Raw genomic sequence first — 22,113 nt, 5'->3', positions numbered from 1 at the left:
TTCAACTTTCCATTGGCTGTAACACTGTCAGGATAGTTGAGTCAATGAGATGAACTTTGGCTACTACCAACCTTACAAACTGGATAGTGAGAGCTTTAGGACTTAAGTGTCTGTAGAAATGGAGGTAAAGTAAGAGGCGTTTGAGTAGCTTGATCACTGGCAGGGCATTTTCAGCGCCGCTGCATAAACTAACAGTGTAAAGGTTAGAACATTTATACACAGCAACTAATTATTACATCTTGCAAAATGTATTTTTTTTAAATGTTATCTTGCTATCATTACAGTACTTCTGGCTATTCACATCAGGAGGATATCCCAAAATGTTTCACAGGATATACAGTAGTGTAGTGACTGTATTTTGCAGACGACCAAGCAGACTATTTTGCGCACAGCTATGCTCCACAAACAGCCATGAAATGAATGGACAGTTGTATTTGGGGGATTGTTGACCCGGATGCGAGAGAATAATAAATAATTGGTCACTCAATCCGAACTGTTTGTGGGACGCTGCTGTACGCCATTGGTTGCCAAGTTTCACCCACAAAATACAGTCAATTCATTTTACAGTATATTCTGTGAAGCGCTTTGAGACGTCTTGAAGACGTGATAAGGCACTATATCAAATGCAAGGATTATTATTATTATTGTCATCCACCTGTACAGGCAGAAGGAAGTTGGTTAAATGTTTCATCTTTGTTGAATAGATTAGACTGTTCATACTCTAAGTGTACTTCAGACTAAAAATACATTTCTAAATGAAAGTAAATAAATTCAGCGCAAACTTTTACTGTTTTAGTTTCCTATGATCTGAAAAACAGTAATCCAAAAACGTACATCATTCCAAAACAGTTTATCTTTTGATTTGTTTAATGTTCTATTGACGTTTCACATACAATCAATATAGTGCAGCATCATACATGTCTTAAGTAGACAAATTCATCTTCAGAGACAATCTTCCAAGATAATAAATGTTGAAATTGGATCAGCGTGTTCTTCGAAATTTAAATTTGTAAATGGCCGGCGAGTTCTTGGTTTCGTTTTTCACCTTCACCTTGTAGGTCTTGTCCTGTGAACACACCGGCATTCTTGTCAAGAGAGCAACACAGAAGCTTGCAACAACCCATAGGCATAATGCACATCAAGTGAATGAATCAGATTCGAGAAATCCGAGGCAGAATTGTCCTTTATTTTTTGTTGTAGAAGCTTCAGAGACCTGGTACAAGAGGACCTTCCTTTCTTCCTCCCTCAATTTTTCTTTGATCAATGCTGGGCAGTGGAATACTATATCACTCTAGCACCTTGTGTCAATAACAAGCTATCCAGCTCAGCTACAGCAAGGCACGTTTCCTGTTCACTGTAGCAATTAGCCTCAAAAACAACCTGAGTGCCACTTAAAAGTAGATCTCAAAGTAACCAATGGATAACAGATTGTCCTACTGTCCACGACTGGATTCTATGCCCCACTGATACTTGCTTATATTATTAATACTGAAAAGAAGGTTACTGCTGGTGCATTCTGTCTCATTCTGGCCATTTACACTTACTCTCACAGCCCACAGAGCCTACTGTGACACTAACTAAATCTGCTGCTGACTGACCTCGGAGCTACAGAGAGAGTGCTGATATACATCCCTGAGCAGACTGGCAATCGCTGTGGTGAACAGGCAGAATGCCCACCAGGAAATACTTGGTAGCTTGGCCTAATAATAATCCCTCCAAAAACCAAAAACAATAATAAATTGGTCATTTTCAATCTACGACTGTTTGTGGGACATTGCTGTGCGCAATTGGCTGCCGCGTTCGCCCACAAATATACAGTCAATTCACTTTACAGTGTGTTCTGTGAAGCGCTTTGGGACGTCCTCCCGACGTGAAAAGCGCGATATCAAATGCAAGTATTATTATTATTATTAGTGGATGACTGGCTCTAAAATGCTTTGATATGTCAATTCTGGAACCAATGCTCGTCATTTGGATCCTGCCAAGAATCCGATTCCTCATCACAGACGATTATATTGTAATCACTCGCAGGAACCTCACATCAGTCTGATCCCATTTCATTCAAGTTGATTACAACCAATTCTGACTCAGCTTAAATTAAAGAATCATCTACTCATCCATCTTCAGCCACTTTCCACATTATTTGAAAAATAAAAACCATACAAACCCTTCAGAACACAAAGGAAAGCAGTGTTTTCAGTCTCTGCTGAAGACCTTTCTTTTCGACCGCGCCTTTGGTCACCTTCCCTCCCCTCGCCCTGACCCCCCTGGCCCGCTCCCCCTGGCCCCCCTCGCCCTGACCCCTCCCCCTGGCCCCCCTCCCCCTAACCCCTCCCCCTGCCCCCCCTCCCCCGGGCCCCTCCCCCTCCCCCTGACCCTAACCCCTCCCCCTGACCCCTCCCCCTGGCTTGGTCCCGGGATCCATTCGTGTAAAGTGCTCTGAGACGCCGTCTGGCGTGGGGGGTACTATATAAATCCAAGTAGTTGTTGTTTGAGGAAAATGTTCTTTTGGCAGAAGCTATGGTGTCGCATTCCCCCCCCACACACACACACACTTTTACTGTGTTTGTACTAACCAGGGAGAAGGTTAAATGTATTTATGGTAGAGCACTGGACATCGCTACCAGCTCAGGTTCTAAAGCCTCATTTCCCTTCGCTCAGATTTCACCGTGGTCCCTTTCCACCAAACAAACGGAGAGTTTTGTTAACTCAAAGAAAAAACTGACTCAATTTTTTTCAAAATAAATTCCTATTGTACATTTGAACTTCTCCACAGGAAACAGATGACGCTTACACCTGCTGGTACCTACATCTGCCCACAGCTCTGCCCAGCGCTCTGCCCACAGCTCAGACCAGCGCTCTGCCCACAGCTCAGACCAGCGCTCTGCCCACAGCTCAGACCAGCGCTCTGCCCACAGCTCAGACCAGCGCTCTGCCCACAGCTCAGACCAGCGCTCTGCCCACAGCTCAGACCAGCGCTCTGCCCACAGCTCAGACCAGCGCTCTGCCCACAGCTCAGACCAGCGCTCTGCCCACAGCTTAGACCAGCGCTCTTATGTTGATAACATTTAAAATGTTCTGGTGGTTAATGTCAGCTTTAATTAAGAAAATATACAAAACTGGTGCAAAAGGAGAGAACATTTTAAACTCACCATGAGATCTTTCCGAGTCTGTATTTTCTGCTCCACTACAAACATCTTCTTCTCTCGTTCAATCCGCTGGTTCAGTAAGGAGTACTGCTGCTCCCTCTGTTTGGCTAGTCTCTGCAAAGGCAAATGAATGTGGAATGAAGACCCTTTTCCATACACAATTCATTTGTGTAGTGAAAGGAAGAGTTTTGATCCAGTAAATAACACAAGATTGATCTAGATGTCCTTACATTCACACAGAAACATTTGCTGACATACAAATACAACAATCCTTTAGCAGAACACCAGTGTTAAAAATATGTTGCATTTTCTACTTTACTACGTACATACCAGTTCCTGGGGATGAATTACCACTAGCAATTGGTCATGTTGCAATACTGCTCTTCACACCTCAGGCAGCACAGGTGCTCTGTGTGACACTACCTCTGTGGGACATCACTGTAGTGAGTTTCACAGCGAGCACAACGGCCCTAAGTAAGTTCTCACAATTCAATGAAAATCCGATCAGGCATCATGTTGACATGCAGATGGTCATCCTCAGAGGCTGGACTACGGGAACTCTCTCCTCGTCGGCCTTCCCGTCACCTCCCGCCACAAGCTGCAGGTCATTCAGAACTCTGCAGCTCGTGTACTGTCCCACACCAGGCTTCACGACCACATCACTCCCACCCTCGCCCTCACCCTCGTTCGTCTCCACTGGCTCCCCATCCCCCCAGAGGATCAAATTCAAGATCCTCATCCTCACCTACAAGGCCATTCACGGCCTCGCTCCCTCCTACCTCTCCGACCTACTATCCCCCTACTTACCTGCCTGTACCCTCCGTTCCTCCGGCTCCGGTCTGCTCCACATCCCCCGCCCCAACCGCCCTACCATCGGTGGCCTTCAGCCTCTCAGCCCCGAGGCTCTGGAACTCCATCCCCCGGTGCTTTCACTTTGCTTCCTCCCTTTCCTCCTTCAAGGCCGGTCTCAAGACCTTCCTCTTCAACCGTGCCTTCAGCTCCCCTCTCGACTCTCTACCCCATCCTCGCTCCCTCCCTTCCCTCCCCTCACCCTGACCATTCCCCCGCTGCTCGGGTCCCGACCCAACTGTCCAGTGCCTTGGGATGTCCTCCCGACGTGAAAGGTGCTCTATAAATGCAATCTTGTTGTTGATGCTCAGGGTGTCTGGATGACAATTTTGCAATGAACAAGGAAACCAATCGTATAATTCCGCATTACCTCTTGAGCCTCATGATCAATGACTCCTTTCACCTTCTCCTTCTGCAAGGTTTCCACTGTTGGTCGGTTGTACACTCGGTTCACCAGCTCTGGAAGAGTGTTCAGACGCTTGGCCAAGTCAAACTGTTCCACTGCAACAAACATTACTGAACGGTTCAACAACTCAAATGAAACAATTGTTTTTTAATTACTGTGAAATTGGTGCAATAAGGTAGCACAGCATGTCAGCCATACAGATACAGACAGAGATTCCAAGTAAGCAGCTTGTGCCAAATAGCCAAGCCAAAAGTATAAACAGGAAAACTGCAGCATCCTCTTCTATCTATATATCTTCTTCAATATACTAATAAAACAACAATGTCTGTCTGCTCTTCAAGTAGCATCTCAATAACCGATTGATGTAGAGACATGATTTATACCTCATCAGAAAGGTCTTGATTTGGGAGTGACATGGGCATATTTGTTTTCAGTTATCTCCTATCGTTTATAAGTTATATCAGTTTTGGGTTTTTCGCTGCAGTTACACCTGGTCACCTGCCAAGTCAAAGTGACGCTGTGGCATCGTGCATCACAGAGCACCTAGGTATGTTCGCACACACTGTAGTTACACCTGGAGGCCTTGCGTCACAGAACACACACGTAGCCAAGTTGCGGGAACAAAATAAAGAACACAGACAAAGCTAAGCCACGGCAACAACAACAAAATTACATTTTTAAAGCGCCGAGTCCTCCCATTAAGTCCTCCCAGATGATTATAGATAAAGATGAAATGTCTGTCTGTGTGTCTATCTGTGTGTCAATCTACATTCCATATTGGTTCCTTTGGTTGCAAGCATAGCTGCAACGGGTACAGCTAGTAGAAAATAAACGGAGTATAATTTTTCCGGACCATTTTCATGAAATTTCTTCCCTGACCCAAGTGTTAATCCTTCACAGTGCACATGTGCATTCACAGTGCACGTGAGTAGGCGATTTGACCACAGGAGGCAATGGAGCAGGATCTTTGTGTTTAGATAACCGATTATTGTGATAGACAACGCAAGAGGATAAGATGCCGCCTACGAGGCTTGTCAAAATGTTGAAGTGCACAGTATTAATACAGCGATAAAGTTAGTCAACGATAGGAAACATATTCTTGTTTCCTTCATAGGAAACAGAGATGGCAAATTAGGAAATATGAGTTAAAGCAGCATTTGTGGTGGTAAAATGGCCGGGGCTGGGAACATAGAGCTGTCTGCCTGACACTGGTTTGTGTGGAACCAGAATGAGAACTGGATCATTGGCTGTGAAGTTTCTCTTTTCATGATGAAATAACTTGGCACACGCACTGTGTGGGCCACGTATAAAATAATGACACTTGGGGCAAGATACCAGATAGCAGCCAGTGATATGGAATAGTCAACAACAACAACAAATTACATTTGTGTAGGGAAGATGTCCCAAAGCGCTTGGACAGTCAGGGATCTGGACCCCAGCAGGGGGTTGGGATCAGGAGGGCTGGAGGGCAGGGTGGGTAGGGTAGGTAGGAGGGTGGTTGAAGAGGAAGATCTTGAAGGAGGCAAGGGAGGAGCAAGGCAAAGGACTGTGGGATGGAGTGCCAAAGGGTGGGGACAGAGAGGCTGAAGGCCAGACCGCCAATGGTGGGCGGGCTGGGTCGGGGATGTTAAGCAAGCCGGAGCCTACTGAACGGAGGGAACAAACAGGTTGATATGGCATTAGCATGTCACAGAGGTAGGCGGGGGTAAAGCCATGGAGAGGACCTTGAAGGTGAGTCTGAGGATTTTGAACTGTATCCTCTAGGGGATGGGGAGCCAGTGGAGCCGGTTGAGGGTGATAGAGTCATGGCATCTGGTGTGGAAGAGGACATGAGCTGCAGAGTTCTGGATGATCTGCAAATTCTGGAGAAAAGAGTTGGGAAGGCCGACAAGCAAGGCATTGGAGTAGCCAAGCTTAGATGTAATAAATGAGGGTTTTGTGGGTCTGAGGACAGAGGCAGTGGCGAAGCCGGGCGATGTTGCGAAGGTTGAGCGGGTCATGGCACAGATGTGAGGGTCACACACATTCAGAAGAGAGAAGGAAGGGCAAGAAAATTAAGGGGGAAAAACTATATTCCATTTTGCTAACAGGACTCACTACTGTGAGATGCACAAGCTACTTCGTCAACTGCATATCCTAGCAATCCACAGAAATACAATTCTCAAAATCAGCATCATGATTACAACTTAGTAATGCTATCAATTGGTGGAAACAAATAACAATCTGTCCATTGTACACCAAACCACCATAAAACAATTACCACTGGAATAGCATGGTGCATCAGCGTTTTTCATGCAAGTGAGAAAGCCATAACTTGCATGACATGCATGCACTAGTTTTTATTTAATAAGGCAATCCAAGATTCCAATAAATCACCCAGGCATTAACTCTAAATTAATAGTAGTATTTCAAGAAATTTCAATTCCTGTAGAAACTTGAAGATCTCCAAATGAAAACATGGTTACAGCTATGAGCAATGCAGTCTGCGGTGTGAATGAACATAAATTATGCTATATTTAATAAGCATTCTATAAATCACCAGCGATACAACACAAAACTTAAAAAATTACAGACCAGGTGCCATATTCCTTCCTTTTTCCACATACCATAGCAAACCTCTCCCCCTCCCCTATTGCTACCTAACATGTGATCAGTCCCAGATGTAACCCTCTGCAACAACAGCAATCCACCAAGTTTCTTTTTGTGGTGCCTGAGTGACATCTGTCAGTGGGTGACACCGTTTGCTTTACGGTGGTCGACTGGTAACTGGGTTAGGAACGTTGAAACCAATTTGTTCTGAGCAGCAGACAAGAGATTCATTATTACAGCCTTTGCTCAAAACCTAACTTATGAAGGGACTTGGTAAGGTCCTCTGAAGACTTTATGCTTAAAGCAACCTTCTTGTAGGTTAGCAAGTTCAACTTGTCTTTGCTGAGCCACCATAATTGGCCTCAACACTATGGGAGGGGTGGCTGTGAAGTGAACCATCACTACATTTTGCAGTAAATCCTGTGAAGCGCTTTGAGACATTTTAAGAATACAATGAAGCTCAATATCGATTGTAAGGATGATTATCATTGATCAATGTTGTTGAAATGTTAATTCAAGAAAGTCCAGCTGTATACAAGTGCGGTCACAGGAAACAAGATGGAACCAACCTAGAGCAATATGGGCTTTTACAGGCGCCACTTGCCTTTTATACCAGAAAAGGGCAAAATACTGTAGATGCTGGAAATCTGAAACAAAATTATGACCTTTGGTCATTGGCCTGAAATGTTAACTCACTTTCCTCTCTCCATAGCTGCTGCCTGACCTGCTGAGTGTTCCCAGTGACTTCGGCCTCTTATACTAACGTGGTCCAACTGGCGTCCTGCGAGCCACATCCAGCCAAGACCATTTCCAACTTCAGGCTGCCCACTCCCTCCCTCTCGCCCCAGCAAAACCTCCTCTCATGGCAGTGGCAGGAGCTGGCGTTTAGGAGGACGCAGTATGGGAAGTGTAAATAATGCCAGCCGTTGCTGCAGTGTGCCAGGCTGAGTGAAAGTAATTGCGGGTCTCCTGACCAACCACGTAGACCCAACCACCAGCTCCTGCCACTGCCAGAGGGTGAGACACACGGCTGAGACATCCTTCTGACGTGAAAAAGGTGCGGTATAAATGTGGTTATGTTTCTGGAAGGGAAACACGGATATTTCTCAAATAGGGAATCTGGCCCTCAGCAACCAAAAAGTTGGACCTCTCCTGGTTTATGCCAACTTGTAAAATCTTACTAATAGTCTCCAATTTTGTAAACACTACCAGTCAAAATAAAACACTACAAATGAAGCGCAGACCACAGAATGTGCAGATTTTCTATTACCTTCCTTTTTAGATTCACAGAAGAAGGTGTGTTTGTTGGGTTGTTTTCCATCTGCCTCTAGGAGATGTAGTTCAGACTTAAGTTGTTCAATTTTCTGTAAAAAAAAATTGGAAGATTCATCAGATCATCCAGCTCTTTGCTGCCATTCACCTTCCCAGGAGATAATAATAATGCTTGCATCAGATATAGCTCCTTTAAGACATCCAGACAGGGCGAAACCTTGGGCAAGTTTCCTTACTCCACACAGAGCCTAATAATAATCCCTCCAAAACAAAACAATAATAAATTGGTCATTTTCAATCCACGACTGTTTGTGGGACATTGCTGTGCGCAATTGGCTGCCGCGTTCGCCCACAAATATACAGTCAATTCACATATTCTGTGAAGCACTTTGAGACATCGAGAAGATGTAAAAAGCGCTATATCAAATGCAAGGATTATTATTATATCTCAAAGCTCTTCACAGAATATACTGTAAAGTGACTGTATATTGTGGGCGAAACAAGGCCACGAGGAAAACATGTCAATCCACAAGCTCTATATGTGACAATCTAATGTCTCATGGTAATGCCCACAGTCACACACTGACCAACCACAGCAATATCAGCCAGAATGTTTTAGCTGTGCCTGTGGGTGAGGTTACCAAGTACACAATTTAGCCGAGCGGGACTGAACCAGCAGCGGCAAATGCGATACTGGGAAATGCTGGCTTATAGACACAATACAAATTTACATTTATATAGCGAGCGGAAGGGACTCTGGGATGAAGTTCCAGAGAACGCGCAGATGGGCTGAAAGCACGACCGCCAACAGTGGGCCAGGTAGGGTGGGGAAACGTGGAATAGACAGGTGCCTGCTGAGTGAAGGGAACAAATGGGTTTGTAGAGTTTGAGTAGGTCGTAGAGATAGGATGGGACAAGACCACAGAGGGATTTAAAGGTTAGGAACGAGGAACCTGGTCTCCATCCACTGGGAGCTGGGGAGCCAGTGGGGAAATAGACTCAGCAAGCCTAGTGAGGAAATGGACATGAACTGCAGAGCTCTGGATAGTTGGCAGCTTGTGAAGGGAAGAGGCAAGTAGAATTGCAAGCAGAGAGTTGGCATAGCCTGGATGTGATAAATGCTTGGATTAGTGTCTCGGTGACCCTGAGGGAAGAGATAGAGGTGGAGGTGGCAATCAATGTAACAGAGATGGTGGAAAGCTGAGCAGGTCAGAGCATGAATGTGAGGTTTAAAAGTGTCCTGGCCAACAGTTCCCCCTGTGCAGCCAGGGCCCTCGGCGATGATATGAGCAAAATCACTGTTGAAATCAATCACAGACCCAGATTTACTAAGAAGACCTGTGAGTACAGGGAGATTTTAATAATACTTCTTAATAATAATCCTTGCATTTGATATAGCGCTTTTCACGTCGGGAGGACGTCGCAAAGCGCTTCACAGAACACACTGTAAAGTGAATTGACTGTATATTTGTGGGCGAACGCGGCAGCCAATTGCGCACAGTAATGTCCCACAAACAGTCGTAGATTGAAAATGACCAATTTATTATTGTTTTGGGTTTTGGAGGGATTATTATTAGGCTCTGTGTGGAGTAAGGAAACTTGCCCGAGGTTTCGCCCTCTGCCTGGAATTGAACTCAGGTCTCTCACTTGCAAAGCGAGTGCTCTAACCACTGAGCTACAGGACTCCATATTGAACCACATGGCTTTGCTAATCTGACGAGAATATTTGCACGGACTTGCTTGTTGATTTAATTGCTGCAAAATGTAGCTTCTCTTTATAAAATCAATGAAACATCAGGAAAAATGGACACTTTGTGCCACCTGGTGGATATCATTACCATTACATACCCACATTTTCCAAATAGTCCTGTAGCTCAGTGGTTAGAGCACTCGCGTTGCAAGTGAGAGACCTGAGTTCAATCCCCGGGGGGGTCAGGGCGAAACCTTGGGCAAGTTTCCTTACTCCACACAGAGCCTAATAATAATCCCTCCAAAACCAAAAACAATAATAAATTGGTCATTTTCAATCTATGTGGGACATTGTTGTGCGCAATCGGCCGCCGCGTTCACCCACAAATATACAGTCAATTCACTTTACAGTGTGTTCTGTGAAGCGCTTTGGGACGTCCTCCCGACGTGAAGAGCGCTATATCAAATGCAAGGATTATTATTATTATTATTATTGTGCAAACCGGAGAATGAGGCAGGAGGTTAGCTATTATGAACAGCAAATTCTGCATCTAATGGCACTCTAATCTCCTCCTAAGTCTCAATATAAGCAACGCACCAATAATCACTACAGAGCATTAGTCTGCTGCACTCCCAGCAAACATGCAGCATAGTAACAGTACTTTGCTCTTTACTTTTCTACTTTTCTGAAGGCATCAACACCATTCAGTGGGGCCTCAACATTCTTCACAGGTACAGGCTGTCCAACCATCCTGGAGGCATCATAACCTGGCCAATTCTATCTGACTAACTTCCACAGAAATATTTTTCCCCCGCTTTTCTAAACCCAAGGATGCAGAGTTCAATTGTAGGAACCCAAATTCTGCCCCATCTGAGATCAGCTAACTCCACTCGTTGATGACTGGAGTAATGGTCTTTTCTTGCTCTTAATTGTATTCCAGCCAGGGGCACGTTTCTTTTCAATCACAATCAAAGCAACATTCACACAAAACCCGTGACAGTGTGTCAGGTTGGCTGTGTGGTTGCAGTCTCTCCTCCAGTATTGAGTTCAAGCCCCGTGTTGGGACTTGGAATCACAGTCTAAGCTGACACCACGATGCAGTACCAGGGGATGTTGCATTGTCAGAGGTTCAGGTTAAAGATCCCATGGCACTATTCAAAAAGTTAAGTGAGGTTCGCCCAGTGTCCGGGCCAACGATCCCCCAAATAAAATTGGTCACCAACTCCATGGGTCTGTGGGTTGTGAAGTGGCTGCTGCGTTTCGCCCACAAAATACAGTTCCACGTTGTATCAGCTCTTGTGCAACTGGATTTGGCTGACCTGCCTAGAAACTGATACATCTGATGGCATCAAGTGAGTTATGGAGTTGTGATGTGTGTGAAAACAGCACCACTCCCCACCCCCCCAAACCACCAGCTGGTATCCTAAACTGCTAAATCGTGGTTTGGTGAAGAGGACCACACAGCAGAGCAGTGTCTGAAATTCAGAATTTGCGAGAATCTGTAGGCTATCTCCATGCCCACAAGGAATTACTCCCAACATTTGGAACCACAACTCCCTGGCAAGCTGTAGATGTGAGTGCAGCTGTGAGCATCAATGTGCTTCACTCATATGGAACTTGGACATCAATTCCAGAATAGGAAGTATGACAGAGTCACAGCCAAATAGTGACTTTTCAGACACTTGTTTTGGGAACACGGTGAGAGGGATGTGGTGGAGATATTGGAAAACAAATGGTAAGGGATCAAGTCAAATAAGAGCAAAACCCACCTTTGCCTCTGCAATTCGCTTCATTCCCACATATTTAACATCTTGTGTTCTTATGATTTTCAGCTGCTCCTCCGTGACCTCCTCCTCCAGCTGCTTGATGACATGTACTCCATCCTAAACACAAACACACATGAACTCCACCCTAAACACAAACAGGCACGTTCTCCGCCCGAGACACGCACGTACTCCGCCCGAGACACGCACGTACTCCGCCCGAGACACGCACGTACTCCGCCCTAAACATAAACACGCACGTACTCCGCCCTAAACACAAACACGCACGTACTTCGTCCTAAACACAAACACGCATGTGCTCCGTCCTAAACACACACACACATGTAAGCGATCCTAAACACACACAAATACTCCATCCTAAACACACACACATGTACTCCATCCTAAACACACACGCAACTCCATCCCAAACACACGCACACGTACCCCATCCCAAAAACACGCACACGAACTCCATCCTAAACACACGCACGTGTACTCCATCCTAAACACACGCACAGGCGCATTCCATCCTAATCACACGCACACGATCCAAAACACATCCACTCCATCCTGAACACACGTACACGCACTCCATCCTGAACACACGCACATGTACTCCATTCTAAACACAAATGTACTCCATCCTAAACACACGCACATGTACTCCATCCCAAACACACGCATACGTACTCCATCCCAAACACACGCACACATACTCCATCCCAAACACACACACACACACGTACTCCATCCTAAACTCACGCACACGTATTCCATCCTAAACACAGGCACACAAACTCCATCCTAAACACACGCACAGGTGCACTCCATCCTGAACACAAGCACACATGTACTCCATCCTAAACACACACGTGTACTCCATCCTAAACACACACACTCCATCCTAAACACACAAACACACGTGTAATCCATCCAAAACACACACGTACTCTATCCTAAACACACACACATGTACTCCATCCTAAACACAAATGTACTCCATTCAAAACACACACACACACGTACTCTATCCTAAACTCACGCACACGAATTCCATCCTAAACACAGGCACACGAACTCCATCCTAAACACACGCACATGTACTCCATCCCAAACACACGCATACGTACTCCATCCCAAACACACGCACACATACTCCATCCCAAACACACACACACACACGTACTCCATCCTAAACTCACGCACACGAATTCCATCCAAAACACAGGCACACGAACTCTATCCTAAACACACACACATGTACTCCATCCTAAACACACGCACACGCACTCCATCCTAAACACACGCACACGCGTACTCCATCCCAAAAACACGCACACGAACTCCATCCTAAACACACGCACGTGTACTCCATCCTAAACACACGCACAGGCGCATTCCATCCTAATCACACGCACACGATCCAAAACACATCCACTCCATCCTGAACACACGTACACGCACTCCATCCTGAACACACGCACATGTACTCCATTCTAAACACAAATGTACTCCATTCTAAACACACACACACACATACTCCATCCTAAACATACGCACACGTATTCCATCCTAAACACACGCACACGTACTCCATCCTAAACACACGCACACGTACTCCATCCTAAACACACGCACACGTACTCCATCCTAAACACACGCACGCGTACTCCATCCTAAACACACACACGCGTACTCCATCCTAAACACACGCACACGTACCCCATCCTAAACACACGCACATGAACTCCATCCTAAACACACGCACAGGTGCAGTCCATCCTATACACACACACAGACGCACTCTATCCTAATCACATGCACACGATCCTAAACACAAGCACTCCATCCTAAACACACACACACGCACTCCATCCTAAAACACAAGCACACGTACTCCATCCTAAAGACACCCCTTATACACAAACACACACGTACTCCGCCCTAAACACAAACACGCATGTACTCCGCCCTAAACACAAACACGCACTTACTCCATTCTAAACACAAATGTACTCCATCCTAAACACACATACACATGTAAGCGATCCTAAACACACACAAATACTCCATCCTAAACACACACACAGTCCATCCTCAATACACACGTAGTCCATCCCAAAAACACGCACACGCACTCCATCCTAAACACACACACACACGTAGTCCATCCAAAACACACACGTACTCTATCCTAAACACACACACACGTACTCCATCCTAAACTCACGCACACGTACTCCGTCCTAAACACACGCACACAAACTCCATCCTAAACACACGCACGAGTACTCCATCCTAAACACACGCACACGCACTCCATCCTAATCACACGCACTCCATCCTGAACACACGCACACGCACTCCATCCTGAACACACGCACTCCATCCTAAAAACACACACACATACTCCACCCTAAACACACAAACACACATGTAATCCATCCAAAACACACACGTACTCTATCCTAAACACACACACATGTACTCCATCCTAAACACAAACACACATGTACTCCATCCTAAACACAAATGTACTCCATTCTAAACACACACACACGTACTCCATCCTAAACTCACGCACACGTACTCCATACTAAACACACACACACGTACTCCATCCTAAACACACGTACACAAACACACATACTCCATCCTAAACACACACACATACTCCATCCTCAACACACAAACACACATGTAATCCATCCAAAACACACACATACTCTATCCTAAACACACACACATGTACTCCATTCTAAACACAAATGTACTCCATCCTAAAGACAAATGTTCTCCATTCTAAACACACACACGTACTCCATCCTAAACGCACGCACACGTACTCCATCCTAAACACACGTAAACGCACTCCATCCTGAACACACGCACACGCACTCCATCCTAAACACACGCATATGTACTCCATCCTAAAGACACGCCCTAAACACAAACACGCAGTACTCCACCCTAAACACAAACACGCATGTACTCCGCACTAAGCACACACACACATGTACTCCATTCTAAACATAAATGTACTCCATCCTAAACACACATACACATGTAAGCGATCCTAAACACACACAAATACTCCATCCTAAACACACACGTACTCCATCCCAAACACACGCCCACACGTACTCCATCCCAAACACACGCACACACGTACTCCATCCCAAACACACGCACACGCGTACTCCATCCCAAAAACACACACACGTACTCCCTCCCAAAAACACACACACATACTCCATCCTAAACACAAATGTACTCTCCACTCTAAACACAAACACACAAGTACATCCTAAACACATATAGACTTGTAATTCATCCTGAACACACGTACTCCATCCTAAACACACATGTATTGCATCCTCCACACAGACACACATGTAATCCATCCTAAAAACAAACACACACCAGAAATCATCAGGTCTCTAAATAAAAATGCCACATTCTGATAGGATTACTTACTGCATTTCCTGATCTAACTTTGGGCAAGTTTCCTGACTCCACACGTCTAATAATAATCCCTCCAAAACAATAATAAATTGGTCATTTTCAATCCACGACTGTTTGTGGGACATTGCTGTGCACGATTGGCTGCTGCGTTTTGCCCACAAATATACAGTCAATTCACTTTACAGCATATTCTGTGAAGCGCTTTCAGACGTTGAGAAGATGTGAAAAGAGCTATATAAAATGAAAGGATTATTATATTATCTATTCTTTTTGATTAAAAATAGACATGTGTGACTCTGAGGTCTCCACAGGCGGTTAGTTAGCCAGAGCCTGGGGAGGTCCCAGGTTTGAACTCCTTTCTATGGGGTTTCTGATCCCAGCTGGAGCAATACAGTCCCTGAGGTAAGAAGGAAATCAAGCAATCATAGAATTACAGCACAGAAGGAGGCCACTCGGCCCATTGTGCCTGTGCTTTGAAAGAGCTACCCAATCAGTCCCATTCCCCCGCTCTTTCTCCATACACCTGCAAATTTAACTGATAAGAGCGTTAACTGATCATCTTGTGCTAACTTTCTTGAAGAAATCCAAGGTACAGTTTCTTTAAAAAAAACGCTAACCTGGAGTTTAGTGCTGATCATTCGAAAGTAGAATTCATCTGGATTTTTCTCTAACGCTTTGCGGCGTAATGCCTTTAGGGTGTTCTGTTTCCGGTGGTAATCCCTGTAAAACACAGCAACAGGTTACTTACACATCGTTTCTGCAAAGCCATGCCCTGCTACAACTGACTTCTCAATTCACTATACATCATATCAGAGGCCCTCCTGCTTGGCTCCTGGCAGCGCCCCCTCACTTCAGCCGCTGACACTATCACCATTCATGGCTGCACTCTTCACCTCACCAGCCAATCCAAAACCTTGGTGTCCCTTTCAACCTCAGCTATCCTTCAAACCCCACATTTGTGCCGTGACCCGTTCCGCCTTTCCAAACCTCCGCAGCATTGCCCACCTCCGCCACTGCCAGTCACCGCAGGCCGCCGAGACCCTGATCCAAACTTTCATTCCGTCCCAGCTTGGCTACGCCAACTGCCTGCTCACTGGACTTCCCAACTCTCCCTCCACAAGCTGCAGCTCATTCAGAACTCTGCAGCTCATGTCCTCTCCCACACCAGGCTCCGCAAACCGATCACCCACATCCTTGCACGGCTTCACTGGCTCCCCATCCCTCAGAGAATCGAGTACAAAGCCCTCGTTCTTACCTTCAAAGCCCTCCATGGTCTTGCTCCCCCCACCTCTCCAACCTCATAACCCCATATCAGCCTGTCCGCTCCCTCCCCTCGGCGGACACAGGCCTGCTTCCGATCCCCCACATTTCCCGCCCCACCGTTGATGGTTGGGCATTCAGCATTTCTACCCCCACCCTCTGGAACTCTGACGTGAAAAGCGCTATATCAAATGCAAGGATTATTATTATTATTATTATTATTATCCCGCAATCCCTCCTTCAAGTCCCATCTGAAGACCTTCCTCTTCGATCGTGTCTTCGACCACCCTCCCACCCCCACACACACCCCCGCCCTACTCCCCTTCTGACCCTAACTCAGGACCAAACCCCCTGATTGTCCCACGCCCTGGGACGTCTTTCTGATGAGAAGGGTGCCATACAAGTGTAATTTGTTGTTGTTGTTGTATTAGGATATATAGTAAAACTCACACAAGTCTAATCTTTATAAATCATATAATTGCCCAAATTATACATGCACCGAAGTTCCACTCAGTTTCCTATCAAAACCACTTAGATTTCTTTGCACCAGCCACATTAATCATCTCCTAACTCGTAGTGCCGCTTCCCTACTCTCCATTACTCCCGCACTTACCGGCTGCATTGAATCGCAGTCTTGATCCGTCGATGAATGCACTGAAGAACGTCCATTTCCCGGGATTCCAACTCTTGCCGGTAAGTGTTTATGCAGCGATGGGTTAAGACGCATTGAATCGCATGAGACATTGTCTTGGCCCATCACCATATACACACTTACCAGCTGCAACAAATTTCACATATCTCATTTCAGTTGGAACCAAACATTTAATATGACTATATTAAACCAAACACTGAGGATAGCAAAGCGCATTATAGAGAATGCAGGAGTAATCTTAAAAGAGCGATAAGACAGACTAAAAGATCGCATGAGAAGAAGTTAGCGGGTAACATAAAGGGGAATCCTAAAATATTTTATAAGCACATAAAGGGAAAAAGGTTAGTTAAAGGTAGGGTGGGGTCAATCAAAGACAATGACGGCAATCTTGTTGTGGAGGCAGAGGGATGGCTGATGTACTAAACGAGTACTTTGCATCTGTCTTCACAACGGAAACGGATGCCCCAAATGCCGCAGTATTGGATGAGAGGGCAGAGGACATAGATCAGATTACTATAGACAGAGAGGAAGTTCTGAAAAGATTGACTGGGCTCAAAATTGATAAGTCACCAGGACCAGATGGGTTTCACCCAAGGTTGCTGTGGGAGATACGGGTTCAAATAGCGGAGGCTTTGGCCATTATATTTCAATCGTCATTGGACACAGGAGTGGTGCCAAGAGACTGGAGAGTGGCTAATGTTACCCCACTCTACAAAAAGGGGCAGAAAGACAAACCCGGAAATTACAGGCCAGTCAGCCTAACTTCGGTAATAGGAAAGCTACTGGAGACCGTAATCCGGGACAGAATAAATCTCTACTTAGAGGAACACGAGGTAATTAGAGACCCAACATGGATTTGTTAAAGGCAAATCTTGCCTAACAAATCTAATAGAATTTTTTGAAGAGGTGACTGCGAGGGTTGATGAGGGAAATGCGGTGGACATTATTTACATGGTTCTTAAAAAGGCTTTTGACACAGTACCGCATAAGAGGTTAATAAAAAAACTGGCGGCCCACGGTATTAAGGGAACAGTAGCCGTTTGGATTAGGAACTGACTGAGTGACAGAAGCAGAGGGTGGTGGTTAATGGGTGTTTCTCGCAATGGAAGGAGGTGTGCAGCGGTGTCCCCCAGGGATCGGTATTGGGACCACTGCTCTTTCTAATATATATTAATGATCTGGACTTGGGCATAGGGAGCACTATTTCCAAGTTTGCAGATGATACCAAGTTAGGTCGGGTAGTAAATAGTGAAGAAGATTGTGACGGACTGCAGGCAGACATACACAGAATGGTGGAATGGGCTGACATGTGGCAGATGGATTTCAATGTAGATAAGTGTGAGGTGATACACTTAGGTAGGAAAAATGATAGGAGGCAATATAGACTTGGAGCTCAATCTTAAGGGGGTGAACGTACAGAGAGATCTGGGTGTTCAAGTAAGCGAATCATTAAAGGTAGTGGGACAGGTAGATAAGGCAGTAAAAAAGGCATTTGGTGTACTGAGCTTCATTAGTAGGGGCATAGAGTATAAGAGTAGGGGTTATGGTTAATCTATACAAAACACTGGTTAGGCCTCAGCTGGAGTACTGCGTCCAGTTCTGGGCACCTTACCTCAGGAAGGATATTAAGGCACTGGAAAGGGTGCAGAGGAGATTCACGAGAATGATACCAGGAATGGGGAACCTTAGCTATGAGGACAGGCTGGAAAGTTAAGACTTTTCCCATTAGAGCAGAGAAGGTTACGCGGGGACCTGATAGAGGTCTTCAAGATCATGAAAGGTTTCGACAGGTGAGATAGGGAAAAGCTGTTTCCGCTGGTAGGTGTGTCTGTGACTCGTGGTCACAGTCTTAAGATATCTACCAAAAGAAGCAGAGGGGAGGTTAGAAGAAATGTTTTCACTCAGCGAGTTGTTAGAATTTGGAATGATCCGCCCGAAAGGGCAGTGAAGTCCGATTCGATAACAGCTTTTAAGAGCGAACTGGACAGGTATCTGGAGAAGACAGGTTTGCAGGGTTATGGGGAGAAAGCTGGTGAGTGGGGTTAATAAGTCAGTTGCTCTGTCAAAGAGCCACACAGACTCAATGGGCCAAATGGCCTCCTTCTGTGCTGTAACATTCTATGATTCTATGATTTAATATGTACAAGTCGGGTTTTATGACTCACACAAAACAACACAAAGTACTGAACTGGTTGGTAGCATTAAGGTGAGGTTTCATAATGGAAATTTTTATACCCATCATTTTCATGTATTTTTCATGTTTTATTATCTGCAAATATTTTATTTGAATATAGCTATTGCCTTCCATGTTTTTTTTATTTTATTTTATTGTATTTTTCTTGCAGTAGGAGGACAAAAATGGGTGAATTATTTAAGAGTTGAAGGGGATGTCAAGAGTCCACTTAATTATCTCAGTTATAAAGGGAGATAATGTGTAGCCTTATACTTTACACAGCTGTCAGTTGGAGGAAACCGTATTAACAATCGTGTAACCGGTAATTGCACTACCACACATGCCACTAGCAAGTCTATCAGCAAAACTTTATTTCCCACATCCACTTCAAACAGAACCCCACAAATGCCCACTCTAATACACAGTACAGCTCTGCTCCTGTAGCCATGAGGCTATGCTCCAGCCATGACATGAATGGCTGGATTTCCCATTCATAATCACAGAGACCCTTCACTCTCCACATAATCAGGTGACGCTCTTTCCTCTCTCAGCTCCCCCCCACCCCCCATCAACGTTTCGCCCAGGATTGGGGGGGGGGGGGAGAGCACTGGGGTCCACACAAGTCACACAATCGTTAATACGACTAGTGCAGATAAATTTATGTGGATTTAACAGGAAATTCAATGGGATTTGGGCAGATGTACAACTTGGCTGATTTATACCTGCATCGTGGACTTTGCGCAAGTCATGCTAACATGTTAGGGTCCGAACTGATACGATTTGTGACTTTTACTGTAGATCAATATGTTATATACATCAACATAAATATATATATATTTATATACAGCCAGAGTGGATAGGCCAACTGGTCTGTTTCGGAGCTGTACTTGCCTTCTTTTCATGCACACAACTTTTTTTCCCTCAAAACATTTCACAAAAAAAACTCATCAATAACCCTGCAATATACTCACTGTGCACGAAGCTTATAATCCTTCTTCTTCTCCAACAGACCCAGACGCTTCCGGAAAGCTGGCTGTAATCCGGGTAAGAGGAAAAGCATCAGCAAAAATACCTTGCGTTTCATTCAATCCAAGTTCGATAACCTCAGGGCCAATCCCTGCTGTAACCGGCCCGCGCCGCCCAGGCCAGACCACACCACACGGTGTCAGCGACAGAACATTTAAAGCAGAAGACAGATTGTCACTGAGGCCACAATCAGCCCAGTTACAGCCCCCGCTCATCTCCCGGCGCTCAGGGCTGACTGACAGCCAGTGGGGGGGCACACACGGACACTGGCTTTTATTCATTAGCGGCTTGTGTTTGCCTTCATCTCCCCCGGTTGTGTGTGGGGGTGTGTGTGGGGGGGGGTGTGTGGGTGTGTGTGTGTGTCAGGGGCTGTGTGTGTGGGGAGGCTGTGTGTGTGGGGGCTGTGGGGGCGGAGGGGGGCTGTGTGTGTGGGGGCTGTGTGTGTGGGTGTGTGTGTGTGTGGAGGGGGGCTGTGTGTGGGGGGGGGCTGTGTGTGGGGGGGGCTGTGTGTGTGGGGGTGTGGAGGGGGGGGGTGTGGGGTGTGTGTGTGGGGGGGGAGGGCTGTGTGTGTGGGGGGGGTGTGGGGGGGCTGTGTGGGGGGGGGCTGTGTGGGGGGGGGTGTGTGGGGGGGGTGTGTGGGGGGGGCTGTGTGGGGGGGGCTGTGTGGGGGTGTGTGTGTGGGGGGGGCTGTGTGGGGGGGGGTGTGTGGGGGGGGTGTGTGGGGGGGGCTGTGTGGGGGGGGCTGTGTGGGGGGTGTGTGTGGGGGGGGCTGTGTGTGTGAGGGTGGAGGGGGGGGGTGCGGTGTGTGGGGGGGCTGTGGGGGGGGCTGTGTGGGGGGGGCTGTGTGGGGGGGGTGTGTGGGGGGGGTGTGTGGGGGTGTGTGTGGGGGGGGGGGAGGGCTGTGTGTGTGGGGGGGTGTGGGGGGGGGCTGTGTGGGGGGGGGGGTGTGGGGGGGGGGTGTGGGGGGGGTGTGTGGGGGGGTGTGGGGGGGGGTGTGTGGGGGGGGTGGGGCTGTACCTGTGAGCGCTCGCGGTGGCTGCGCTGCGCCTGTTTCCCCGCTTTACTGAAAGCCGCCATCTTCCCCCGTCACAGCTCGGTATGACTTCCGGTAAACGTCACATATCCACTTCCGTTTCAACGCCGCCCCGACAGGGCCCCGCCCCCACACACAGGGCCCCGCCCCCACACACAGGGCCCCGCCCCCACGCACAGAGGGGCCCGCCCACCCACAGAGGGGCCCGCCCACCCACAGAGGGCCCCGCCCACCCACAGAGAGCCCCGCCCACCCACAGAGGGCCCCGCCCCCACACACCCCACCCCCCCCCCACACAGGACACAATGCTGGTCACCAACATGGCTGTGGGGGAGAGGGGGGAGGTTGACAATGTTGAGCAAATCAGCTCGTGGCCTCTCCCACACCCCCATCCTCAACCCACCCTCACCCCCACACCCCCATCCTCAACCCACCCTCACCCCCACACCCCCATCCTCAACCCACCCTCACCCCCACACCCCCATCCTCAACCCACCCTCACCCCACACCCCCATCCTCAACCCACCCTCACACCCCATCCTCAACCCACCCTCACCCCCACACCCCCATCCGGTGAGCTGCAGCTCAAGTGGTCACAGGGGTATACGATGTAGTAGCAGTAACAGAGACTTGGCTCAAACAAGGACAGGAATGGGGGCTGAATATTCCTGGCTATAATGTATTCAGGAGGGATAGGGAAGGAAAAAAAGGAGGGCTGTGGCATTGTTAATCAAGGATACGGTTATAGCCGTGGAAAGGGTCGAGGTGCTGGGGGGCCCCAAA

The 22,113-nt window shown here is 46.9% G+C and overlaps 1 protein-coding gene across 1 annotated transcript; it reads right to left on the bottom strand.

The window, feature by feature from the left end:
* Positions 1 to 849: 849 nt before the first annotated feature.
* Positions 850 to 21,448, bottom strand: utp11 (UTP11 small subunit processome component). Its single transcript, XM_042338637.1, has 8 exons — positions 21,315 to 21,448; positions 20,243 to 20,304; positions 15,804 to 15,906; positions 11,725 to 11,838; positions 8,264 to 8,357; positions 4,369 to 4,499; positions 3,153 to 3,263; positions 850 to 1,066 (listed from the first exon to the last, which is right to left on the bottom strand). The coding sequence occupies exons 1-8, from the start codon at positions 21,372 to 21,374 to the stop codon at positions 983 to 985; spliced, it is 759 nt and encodes a 252-aa protein (XP_042194571.1). The 5' UTR covers positions 21,375 to 21,448; the 3' UTR covers positions 850 to 982.
* Between the last annotated feature and the right edge of the window lie 665 nt (positions 21,449 to 22,113).

This window comes from Callorhinchus milii, unplaced genomic scaffold, assembly GCF_018977255.1.
Source record: "Callorhinchus milii isolate IMCB2004 unplaced genomic scaffold, IMCB_Cmil_1.0 Scaffold10, whole genome shotgun sequence".
Taxonomy (NCBI): domain Eukaryota; kingdom Metazoa; phylum Chordata; class Chondrichthyes; order Chimaeriformes; family Callorhinchidae; genus Callorhinchus; species Callorhinchus milii.
This window is presented reverse-complemented; position numbering and strand designations above follow the sequence as displayed.